This window comes from Trichechus manatus, unplaced genomic scaffold, assembly GCF_000243295.1.
Source record: "Trichechus manatus latirostris isolate Lorelei unplaced genomic scaffold, TriManLat1.0 scaffold00031, whole genome shotgun sequence".
NCBI classification, from domain to species: domain Eukaryota; kingdom Metazoa; phylum Chordata; class Mammalia; order Sirenia; family Trichechidae; genus Trichechus; species Trichechus manatus.
In genome coordinates, this window is record NW_004443967.1 from 22,136,773 (window position 1) to 22,149,037 (window position 12,265).

General features: G+C 51.5%; 1 protein-coding gene across 1 annotated transcript; it reads right to left on the reverse strand.

Moving 5' to 3' along the window:
- Positions 1-251: 251 nt before the first annotated feature.
- LOC101360574 (sperm flagellar protein 1-like) lies at positions 252-11,991 on the reverse strand. Its single transcript, XM_023729914.1, has 7 exons — positions 11,853-11,991; positions 10,566-10,677; positions 9,569-9,719; positions 9,259-9,328; positions 8,850-8,934; positions 8,659-8,740; positions 252-534 (listed from the first exon to the last, which is right to left on the reverse strand). Exons 1-7 carry the CDS (start codon positions 11,989-11,991, stop codon positions 439-441), a joined length of 735 nt encoding a protein of 244 aa, XP_023585682.1. The 3' UTR covers positions 252-438.
- Between the last annotated feature and the right edge of the window lie 274 nt (positions 11,992-12,265).

The window sequence follows — 12,265 nt, forward strand, 5'->3', positions numbered from 1 at the left end:
TTCTCAGAGGACCCAGCCAGCCTGGACCTGGAGCGGGCGCCCAGGCCTGTCGCAGTGAGGGTGGAGGTATCCCGGCAACATCGACTTCTCAGTGAGCATGTTTTTCCCACGGAGCCCCCACCCCAGCCTCAGCGAGCTGCTCTGAGCACCTGCATCTTGGGTCCACACTGCTGGCCCACTGCGAGCGCACAGACGCCCTGTACGGGGAATTTATTTGTTCACAAACGTGTAACAATCACATACGTCGGGGCTGCAGAGAACCAGAATTGGCCTTGGGGGCCTAACATCAAGACCCCACCATTTGTGAAAATCCCTGTGCTGGGCCAAGCAGAGCTTTGCACACAGATGCCCCTGCTCTGGATGTTGGGGGTGGGTCCCCACAGTCGGCTCAAGCTTGAGGTCCCCCGGTCCTCCCTCCTCCGAGGCTGACCCGCTCTGTCACTGGGCCTTGTCTGCGTGTCCCGCCAGCTCTCGGATCCTCAGGTCCTTCAGCTTCACCAGCTGCTCCAACCGGGCCACCTTCATCTGCAAAATCTTCAGAAAAGACACGTGTGGGAGGAGCATCAGATGTCCAAAGAGGCACTAAACACAGAGTCCCATCCATCTGCCAGCTGGTTCCTCAGGGGCCAATGTCTACCTGGCATGACTGCAGGCCACATGACCAGTCAGAACCAAGGGGAAGGTGTGTGGGGGGACTGACACGAAGGGGGCGTCTCTGAAAGCAGGAACTGCAGGGTGGCCAATGTGCAGATGGGGTGTGGAGGGGCCGCTGAGCAGGCAGTGGGTGCTGTGTGTGCAGGACCTCACCAGGACCAGCTGGGACCCTGTAGACTCTCCTCTCACCACAGCCCCCACCACACCTCTGCCCAGCCCTGCTGGCCGCTGTCCCTGCCTGGTGCCCTGTCCACACCACTACCCAGCTCATTTCCAGTCCTGGAGGGCCTGCCAAGACCTCCTGGCCCAACCCCCTCACGTCATCATGTCACCGGGGGTGTCCCCACCACTCCTGGGAGGTTTCTGGGTTGGCGTGGGAGGGGCTGAGCTCAGAGCACACTTGCTGCATCGACAGGTCACTGGATGAACGACCCATCACAGGGGACCAGTGGGTGCTTACTTCTAAAAGCAAATAACCCAGGAAAACATGTTCCAAAGAAGGGGGATAGAGGAGGAGCAGCCCCTGACTCGCACACTTGCCCAGGCTGCCCTGATGAGCACAGCGGCCACCCTGAGGGCTCACGCTATGGTGTCCAGGCCTTCCATGTGTCCTCCTTCAAAGACTGACCACGTCACAAGCCTCCCCTTGCTGGAAGCAGAGCAGGAACTGTGGGAACAGCCTAGAGGGTGAAAAAGCTGGCCAGTCCCAAACAGCTTGTTTCCTAAACAGAATCGATGGCTCTGACAGTCCACACACAAGTTGAGGACAGATGCGTTCAGGGCTCGCTGAGGCAGGAGGTCAGCAGGCCCCAGGGCAGGCCTTTAGCATCACAGCAGACAGAGTAGGGGGAGAAAATGACCCCTCGGTGACCCTGGCAGACGGCGCAGGCCCGTCACAACCCAGCCCTTCATTCAGCCTCACATTGGGTCACTCTCCTCACGGCCTGATGCCCAGTCACTTCCTGTACCACAGAGATGGTTTGCTAAATGGCAAACTGGAAGAGCAGGAGTGTCCTGAGGCCAACCCACTGTCAGTGAGGGCCGTTCAGCATGATTGGACTTCCTACTCAGTCCGGCACAGGAGGCTCTTGCCCCTTATGGCCAGCTACAAGCACTCTGCCGCCATCATTGCTACTCTGTCAACAGGCAAAATGAAATAATTCCCCTCACAATTCTTCCTGGCATCCATTTTATCCCACATTCACCTGTGACAAAATACCACAACATGGACATCAGTCACAATTATGCAAGCAGTTATGTTCTGTGTCGTCTTAGTTATCTAGCACTGCTATAACAGAAATACCACCAGAAGATGCCTTTAACAAACAGAAATTTATTCTCTCACAGTTTAGGAGGCTAGAAGTCCAAATTCAGGGCACCAGCTCCAGGGGAAGGCTTTCTCTCTCTGTTGGCTGTGGGGGAAGGTCCTCATCATCAACCTTCCCCTGGGCCTACTAGTTTCTCAGCGCAGGGACCTCAGGTCCAAAGGATGCACTCTGCTCCTGGATCCTCTTTCTTGGTGGTAGGAGGTCCCTCTCCTCTCTGCTCACTTCTCTTAAATCTCAAAAGAGATTGACTCAAGATACAACCTAATCCTGTAGATTATATCCTGCCTCATTAACGTAACTGCCTCTAATCCTATTTCATTAACGTCATAGAGGTTAGGGTTTACAACACATAGGATAATTACATCAGATCACAAATTAGAGGATAGCCACATAATACTGGGAATCATGGCCTAGCCAACTTGACACATTTTAGGGGAATATAATTCAACCCATGACATTTGTCAACAAATTGGATAAGCTAGATGAAATGGACAAATTCCTATAAACACACAATCTACCAAAACCGACTCAACAAGAAATAAAAAACGTGAACAGACCTATAACAAGTGAAGAGATTGAATTAGTAATCAAAAACCTCCCAACAAAGAAAAGCCCAGGACTGGATGGTTTCACTGGTAAATTCGACCAAACATTTAAAGAAGAATTAAAATCAAATTCTACTAAAACTCTTCCAAAAAACTGAAAAGAACACTTCGTAACTCATTCTATGAGGCCAACAATACCCTGATCCTAAGACTAGTTAAAGACACTACAAGAAAAAGAAAACTACAGACCAATGTCCCCTATGAATGGAGATGCAAAAATCCTCAACAAAATACTAGTAAACAAAATTCAGAAGCATACTAAATGGATTATATACAAGAGCAAGTGGGATTTAGTCCTGGAATTCATGGATAGTTCAACATATGAAAATCAATCAATATAATATACCACATTAATAGAATGAAGGGAAAAAAAATATGATCATTTCAATTGATGCAGAAAAAGTACTTGAAAAAATATAACATCCTTTAAAGATAAAAAAATCCAACAAACAAGAAATTGAAGAGCATTTCCTCAACATGATAAAGGACACACATGAAAAACCCACAGCTGACATCATACTCGATGGTGAAAGACTGAAGGTTTCCGCCTTGAGATTAGGAACAAGACAAGGATGTCTGCCTTCATCACTTTTTTTCAACATAGTACTGCAAGTTCTCATCTGAGCAACTAGGCAAGAAAAATAAATAAAAGGAACCCAAATAGGAGAGAAAGGAGTAAAACTATCTCTGTGGACAGATGACATGATCTTATATGTACAAAACCCTAAAGAATCCACAAAAAAATTGTTAGAATAAATAAATTCAGCAAAGTTGCAAGATATCAAATCAACACAAAAATCAGTTGTATTTATATACACTTGTAATGAACAATCCAAAAAGGAAATTAAGAAAACCATTCCATTTACAATCCCTAAAAAAAACCTTAGGAATACATGTGTCTTAGTCATCTAGTGCTGCTCTAACAGAAATACCACAAGCGGATGGCTTTCACAAAGAGAAATTTATTTTCTCACAGTCTGGTAGGCTAGACATCCAAATTCATGGCGTCAGCTCCAGGGGAAGGCTTTCTCTCTCTATCGGCTCAGGAGGAAGGTCCTTGTCATCATCAGTCTTCCCCCGGACTAGGAGCTTCTCTGCGCAGGAACCTCAGGTCCAAAGGAAGCACTCTGCTCCAGGTGCTTCTTTCTTGGTGGTATGAGGTCCCCCACTCTCCATTTGCTTCCCTTTCCTTTTATCTCTTACAAGAGATAAGAGGTGGTGCAGGCCACACTCCAGGGAAACTCCCTTTACATTGGATCAAGGATGTGACCTGGGTTAGGGTGGTTTGCAATCCCACCCTAATCCTCTTTAATGTAAAATTACAATCACAAAATGGAGGACAACCACACAACACTGGGAATCATGGCCTAGCCAAACTGATAGACACATTTTTGGGGGGACACAATTCAATCCAAGACAACATGTAACCAAAGAGGCGATCGACTTATACACTGTAAACTGCAAAGCATTGCTGAAAGAAATTAAAGAAGACCTAAATAAATGGAAAGATATCCCATGTTGAAAGACTGGAAGATTTAATATTGTTAAGATAAAAATACTATCCAAAGCAATCTACAGATTCAATAAAATCCCTATCAAAATCCCAAAGGCATTTTTTACAGAAACTGAAAAACCCATCCTACAATTAAAATGGAATCTCAAGGGACCCTTAAAGAACCAAAATAATCCTGAAAAAGAAGAACAAAGTTGGAAGACTCATATTCCCTGATTTAAAAAATTACTACAAACCTACAGTAATTAAAACAGTATGGTATTGACAGAAGATATACCATATAGACCAATGGAATGGAATAGAGAGCCCAGAAATAAACCCTCACTTAAATGGTCAATTGATTTTTGACAAGGGTGCCAAGACTACTCAATGGAGAAAGGACAGTGTTTTCAACAAATGGTACTGGGACGACTGGATATCCACATATGCAAAAGAGTGAAGTTGGACCTTTACCTTGCATCATGCTATGGATTAAATTGTGTCCCCCAAAATTTTATGCTGAAATCCTAACTCTTAGACCTATAAATATGACACTGTTTGGAAACAGGATTTTTCTTTTGTTATTTAATGAGATCATAACAGAGTAAGATGGATCCTAAACCTAATCATTTCTGAGTTATAAAAACAGCAGAATAGACACAGAGATGCATACAGGAGGAAGACAGACACCAAGGAACGCCAAGGATAGCTGGCAGACACCAGACACTAGAAGAGAAGCTCACAAAGGAATTGACACAACCAAGACCCTGATTTGGACTTCTAGCCTCCACAGTGGTGAGAAAATAAATTTCTGTTCTTTAAAGTTACCCACTTGTGGTATTTCTGCTATAGCAGAAGTAGGTAACTAAGACACACCATTTACAAAAATTAACTCAAAATGGATCAAAGACCTAAATTTAAGAGCTAAAACTATAAAACTCTTAGAAGAAAACATAAGTGGAAATCTTCATGACAATGGATTAGGCAATGATTTCTTAAGTATGACACCAAAAGCACAGACAATATAAGAAAAAATAGATAAATCGGATTTCATCAAAATTTAAAAAGACTTTTGTACATCAAAGGAGACCATCAAGAGAGTGCGAAGACAACCCACAGAATGGGAGAAAATATTTGCAAATCATATGTCTGATAAGGGATTAATATCAAGAATATATAAAGAACTCCTACAACTCAATAAAAAAATAAACAACCCAATTAAAACATGAGCAAAGAACTTAGATGGACATTTTTCCAAGGAAGACATACAAATGGCTAATAAGCACATGAAAGATCACCAGTTATTAAAGAAATGCCAATCAAAATTACAAGGAAATACCATTTCTTACCCACTAGGAAGACTATTATTAAAAAAAACATAATAAGTGTTGGTGAGCATATGGGGTAATTGGACCCCTCCTCCACTGCCAGGGGGAATGTAAAATGGTGCCTAAAAAAACCCAAACCCGTTGCTGTCAAGCCAGTTCTGACTCAGGCACTGTGAAAAACAGTTTGATGGTTCCTCAGAAAGTTAAACATAGCACATGACTTATTAATTCCACACATATGTATACACTCTAAAGAACTGAAAACAAGGACTCAAACAGATACTGTACACCATGTTCACTGCAGCATTATTCACAAGAGCCAAAAGGTAAAAACGACCTAAATGTCCATCGACGGATGAATGGATAAACAAAATACAGTCTATCCATACAGTGGAACATGACTCGGCCATAAGAAGGAATGAAATTCTGAGACACTCTACAACATGGATGAACCCTGAAAACATGCCGAGTGAAATAAGCCAGATATAAAAGGACAAATACCAAACAATCTCACTTCTATGAAACATCTGGAATGAACCCATTGCAGTCAAATCTATTCCAACTCATAGCGATCCTTTGGGACAGAGAAGAACTGCACCATAGGGTTTCCAAGGCTGTAATCTTTACAGAAGCAGACTGCCACGTCTTTCTCCCAAGTAGCACTGGTGGGTTCCAGCCGCTGACTTTTCCGTTAGCAGCCGATTGCTTAATCACTGCACCACCAAACAAAAACACCAAATTCCTTGCTCGGGAGTCAATTCTAACTCATAGCAACCCTACAGAACAGAGTAGAACTGCTCCATGGGGTTTCCGAGGCTGTAATCTTTACTGAAGCAGACTGTCACATCTTTCTCCCACGGAGTGGCTGGTAGGTTCGATCTGCGACCTGGTTAGCAGCTGAGCGCTTAACCACTGTGCCACCAGGGCTCCTCTACTTTGCCACCAGAGTTCCTTATATCTGGAATAGCCAAATGCATACGGACAGAAAGTAGATGAGTGGCTACCAGGGGCTGGGGGAGGGAGGGTCACGGGGAGTGGCTGTTGAAGGGGTACCGGAGTTCTCATTTGGGGTGAGGGAAAAGTTCTGGATGTAGACAGTGGTGAGGGTTACCCAACACTGCGGATGCCATTAACGCCACTAAAATGTACACTTAAAATGATTATAACGGCAAATTTTATGTTAAGTACATTTTACCGACGTTTAAAAAAAAAAGTTCCCTTCACAACTCTTCCTGGACCTATTTCATCCCCTGCCTGCCTATGACAAAATCTCATGACAAGGATGTTAGTCATCATCATGCAGACAGCACTCAATGGAGTCATCATCTCAAAGCGCAGGCTGAGCTTCTTTCCCCTCAGGTTCTGTGAACTAGACTCCTTATGGCCCATCTGTGAGCACATGGGCCGTGAGGGGCTCTGACTAACTCCCCAACCGCAGACTCCATTTCTTTTTCTGCCCAAACAGAGCTTTACTGAGGAAAGTGGCTCCCGAGCGGAGACAAAGAGGGACAATGCAACGCTGGCCTTCCTCTCCCTGAATAAAGCGTTTACAAGGCTTACAAAGGTTTCTAGGTGGGAAATGGTTTCATCTTTATTCATGAAAGGGGTGTGTCAAGTGCGTGCACAAGAGGTAATTCAAGATGGAACCCAGAACAAAGGCTCCCGGGACTGGACGACAGGACTTATTATGGGGTGCCACGCCTGCGCAGTCCCCCCGTGGTGGTGGCTTGATTCCTGTCACGGGTCTGTCGGTCACCTTGCCGATGTCCGCACATGCTCCAGGGACAAGACTGGGCCAGTTCTTCTGAAAAGCATCTTACAAGGAAGTCCACTGAGAGCTGGGTGGGTTGTTCTTTCTTTATTGCATGTTCCAAGATAATGGGTCTTGTGTCATTAGTTAAGCACGTTTTTAGTTCAGGGTTCTTTGCCTAGGGGCTCAGTCTCTTTTTCCCTTCCCTATCTCATTCCCCCCTGAAAGATTTCATACTCATAATTCTTTATGAGGGTATAGGGGCGGAGGTCTCTTTTTCTGTAACTTCTTCAAGCTGACACGGGGTTGTTGGCCTGCCTAGCAGAGTAGAAGTCTCTCCATATCTGGTCTAAAGTTTCATTGGGGCTGTTGCACTCAGACCCGGGAATGCGCTGGAACGCTTGCATCATCAACTTGACTTGGAACAGCTGGAGTCGAGAAGACATTAAACTTAACCAGTGCTTTGAGCAAGCAGGGACCAAATCAAAGTGGTAGAAGGATAGTTATTGCGGGTCCTTAAAGGAGAAGGAACCAGGTTATGGAAGGTAAATATCCTTTGATTTGATTCCAACTATTGTTACTCATTTGCATATGGGCTGTCCTCTGCCACTCAGCTTGTTTAAGGATCCTCTGAACCCAAAGTTCTACTTCCCCAGAAACATTAATGTACACGCAGCAGGAAGTGCACAGACTGGATTTCTCTTCGTGGCTTCCTCTCTGCTGTCCTCAGCAGATCAAAAGCCACGTAATGATATCACTTTTCTGCGATGTTGTCAGGAAACAGTTCATTGAGTCAGGTGCCCGCCAGGGAGCTCGGAGTCATCCTAGTTCCTGCCAGCCCTAGCGCCCACGCAACCCTGCGCGTAGCCGCACCTCACACCCCCCTGTACCCCCCTGCCCCCTCACGCCCCTCGCACACCCACCCCCGCATGCTCCCTAACCCCACGTTCCCCCAGCACCAGCGTGCCCCTGCACCCCCCGCGTAATGCCCCTGCGCGTGCACTTGCCCCTACGTGCACTGTCCCGGGCTGAGGGCGCAGCCTGTGCTGCCCTGGGGGAGGGAGGCCCAAGACCACATCGTGGCGTAGGAGGCTGACCAGAGGTCCACAGAGAACCCAGCCTGGCAGGAGCTGCCCGTGGCCCAGGCCCTGGACCGGGAGAGGGAAGAGCTCGGCCGACATCCTGGGTGATGCGCTGGGGGTCAGGGGGTTGTCTGCTCACTGGCCTGAGGCCCTCATGCCCTTCTCCAGTGGAGCTGGGTTGGGGGTACGTGTGAGGGGAACCATTATAGGGCCTCTCTGCTTCCAGGTATGTTCGGAATATTCCATAATTAAATCACTTTTAAATAATCAGACTGAAATGTGAGTTCTCCCAGGCAGTACCCAGTCTGCCCCCAAGACAGGTGGTTTTGGATGGTCACCGTTTCTCGGGGCCTGAACCTTGGTCAGCACATGCACTAGACCCCTCGCCCCCGCGGCAGGCTGCGGACAGGATCGCCTACCTTCACCGTCTCCTGCAGGATGGCCAGTGCCTGCTCCTTGTTCTCCAGCACCTTCTGGACCCCAAGGTCACCCATGTCCTGACTGCAAGGCAAAGGCTGCCTGTAACCCATCCGGTGAGACACTGGGACCAGGGAATAGGAGGGAGGACTGGAGGTGAGAAAGGGGAGAGGGTTTGTGAGGCAGGGCCCACCCTGGGCAAGTGCAGCTCATCTCCTCCGGGGGCCGCTGACTCAGAGGGCTTTTCCCGTCGCAGAGCACTAGGGGACTCGATGGTCCTGCGTGATAAACGGACACGTCAGAAAGGAGCCTCCACTTAGAGGGGTCCTCGGTGGGGATGCTCTGGTCCTAAGGGGCTGGAGCGGAGGCCACGGGTCTGACAGCAGGACCTTGCTTCTGCAGCAAGGTCGCCTTAACAAGGGCCACCCGGGTGGCCCCGGGTAGGCTCGACTGCATCCCCGCGGAGTGGGGCTAGCCCCCGTCCCTGAGGAGGCTTGGCCCCTCGCGGCCAAGGGTGTGAGCAGGGGAGTACCTCGCCACCTTCCAGGATCCGAGGGCTCTGCTGGCCCCTCCCACCTGTGCCTTTCCTCCGAGGCAGATACCTGCTGTGCACCTGTGGCCAGTGAGCTTTGCCCACGGACCGTCCGCACCAGGGCTGCAGCGTCCTGGACCCTGCAGGGATTGTGGAAGTCATGACTCGAGGCGCCTTGGAGACACTGAGTGGGTCAGGGAGGAGAGCCAGGCTGGGAACGGAGAGGTGGGCCAGGCCAGGAAGGGACTTTCAGCCCTCGCAGGGTTGGGGGCGGGGCGTGCTGGGACACTGGGACTCCATGACTGTGGCCCCTTGCTTTCCTCCTCCCACGGACGGATGGGAGCTTGCCCGTGGGAACACCTGGTATGGCGCAGACATACCGCCTCAGAGGGTGGGCTCCCGCCCAGTGTGCCCTCCTCCACCTTCGCCCTCAGTGCCCACAGGATGGGTTCCACGGCCCCAGGTGTGTTGGCCACCACCTTGCGGATGTCAGCCTCCGAGACGCAGAAATGCAGCTTGTGAAAGACTTTCCTGCAGAGGAACCCGCATGGCCCTCAGCAAGCAGCTCCACCGCCTTGCACAGGCCAGGTGGGGGCCACGTCCTTGGGCCACAGGAAGTGTCCTGGCAGGACTCCTATGGGGTCCCTGTCCCCATGAGACTCAATGACCTGTCATCTTTGCCCTTACAGGTCATGTCCCTTCAGCGGTGGTGGGATGTAGGTCAGGCAGGCTGTCCCTGCATGGGTCCCTCTCCCCCTGCAGCCTGGAGCTTCTGTAGGACTGCTCCGCCTAACTGTCCAGAACCTCCTGCCTGACAGCCGCCCTTCCCCATGTTAGGAGGTCCTGCTGGCCTCACCTCCCAAATGCCCAGCATCTGACCTCTCCTCACCACTCATCCCTGGATGCAGGCAGCCCCCTCCCCCTCCCCACCTCTGTCCCCTGCACATCCTGTCAGACCTGCCAGCCTCACTGAGGTTGGAAGCCAGGTCCTGGCATGGCCTCCAGGGCTCACGGCCTCATGCTGACCCTGTCACCCTCACAGCCTTTCTCCCCACCAGACGCTCAGCTCCCCGAGAGCAGGGACTGTTCACTGCCTGGTACCACAAAGTACTACTTGTTGAGTGGGTGAGAGGCTCCTGTGGGGCATCCAGGTGGGGTCAGCATGGGCTGAGCACATGCTCAGAGGGTATGACCCATACCCACAGATGGGTGCTCTCCTCCCAGCAGGGTGAGGTTCTGGTGGACCAGAACACAGACACTGGAAAGAGTGGCAGGGATGCCCGCAGAGGGGCCAGCCCTGGGGAGAGGAGTGGGGCTCTGAAGGTTGGGGGCACGGGTGGTGGCCCCACCTGCCCAAACCCAGTGGGGAGGCCTTGCCTGTTGAGGGTGCTCCAGTTGCTGAGCTTCTGATCCGTGTTGCAGGTGGGGACATAGTTGTGCAGGTCCACAAGCTGGGGGTGGAAGTGCTTCACAATCTCAGCCATCATCACTTCAGGCCACGGGGGGGTTGGAAGGAGAAGAGGCTCAGGGTGAGCTTGGCCTATTGAGCTAAGAACTGGTTCCTTTTCTGACATCATTGCGGTTTCCTACGGCCCCTTGAAGTGATGAGGACAGAAAAAGAGGAAGTGGGAGAGAGAGGAAAGGCTTGTCCCCAGGTAGGCTGGTCTCCTGTACACGGAGAGTGGGAAGACCAGGAGAAGGGCCAAGGCCTAGGGGCGTGGGGGAAGGGAGCATTCACTGGGCTGAGGCCAGACCTCACTGCAGGGTGTGATGCCCCCCAGGGCTGAGGGCTGAGAGGGGGGACCTGGGAGGTCGCAGGAGCTGCAGGGGGGAACCCTGAGTCTGTGCCACCATCCTCTCCGGCCGGTGCTGGACAGCTGCCTTGACTGGGGGTTGAATGCTTTCAGCTACCACTTCCAGAGGCTCCTCACTCAGAATCTGAGCAAAGGCTAGAGGATTTCCCCAACTGACATAAAATCCTTGCCAGTCTTACACATGAGGACAGAGCAAACAAGCAAGAGACCATGAAAAATTAATGAAGCGCCTGAAATGTATAAACACAAATGACAACCAGGGGCCTGGGCAGAGGGAAAGGCAGAGGCACTGATAGCCCACTGGCTGGCGGCCTCCATCCTGCTCACCACCCCCATCCTCGTCCTTGAGACAGCCTGGACCACGTGGCTTCCCCATGGGTCTCAAGGGGCAGGTGGGCATCCTGCCACACCCCTTTCCAAGGTCGCTGGGGACCAGAAGTGTAGGGAGCCCAAGTTCTCCAAGCGGCCTGAGAACGTTCCCTCATATGCCCCCCACTCCGCCACATTCCTCCTCCTGGGATATTACCGCCTCTGCCCCCCTCCCACGATATCTTTGCACTTCCCTCCCTTCCCCCTCCCCCACGCCCAGGCCACCTCCTTCAGCTTGCCCTCTCCTGCTCCTGTTCGGGGTCTTCAGCACTCTGCCGGCAGCCCGGGAGTCGGGACCCTTCACGAGACACAGGGCCAGGTCCCGCTAATGGGCGGCCGTGCAGTCCTTGAACCTCCCTGGGCGGTCAGCCCCCATGCCCTCCGCCCGCCTTCCAGGACCCTAGCCTGGCCAGTCCTCAGGTGCGCAGCCCGCCGGACGGCCCTCCGCACGGCCACCCGCCCCCGCCGGACGCGCCCTCACCGCCGTCGCTGAAGTCTCGGGCCAAGTGGCGCTTGGGGCGACTGAGCGGGAGTCTGTCCAGCCAGGCGTAGAGGCCGCGGAGGGCGTCCGGCGGCAGCGGCGGGACGGTCCTGGGGCTCTGGCGTGCAGCACGAAGCATGGCGCCGGAGCCGGTTGTTGGGCCCGTTGCCGGGAGACAGGCCGGAAGGGGCGAGTGTCCAGGCTGGTTGTTGGGGCCGTTGCCGGGAGACGGGCCGGAAGGGGCGGGTGCCCAGGCTGGTTGTTGGGGCCGTTGCCGGGAGACGGGCCGGAAGGGGCGGGTACCCAGGCTGGTAGTTGGGGTTGTTGCCGGGAGACGGGCCGGAACGGGTGGGGCGCCCGCGTTGCGTGGCTCGGAGCTGGGAAGCCTCGGGCTTCTCGCAGCCGGCAGCGTT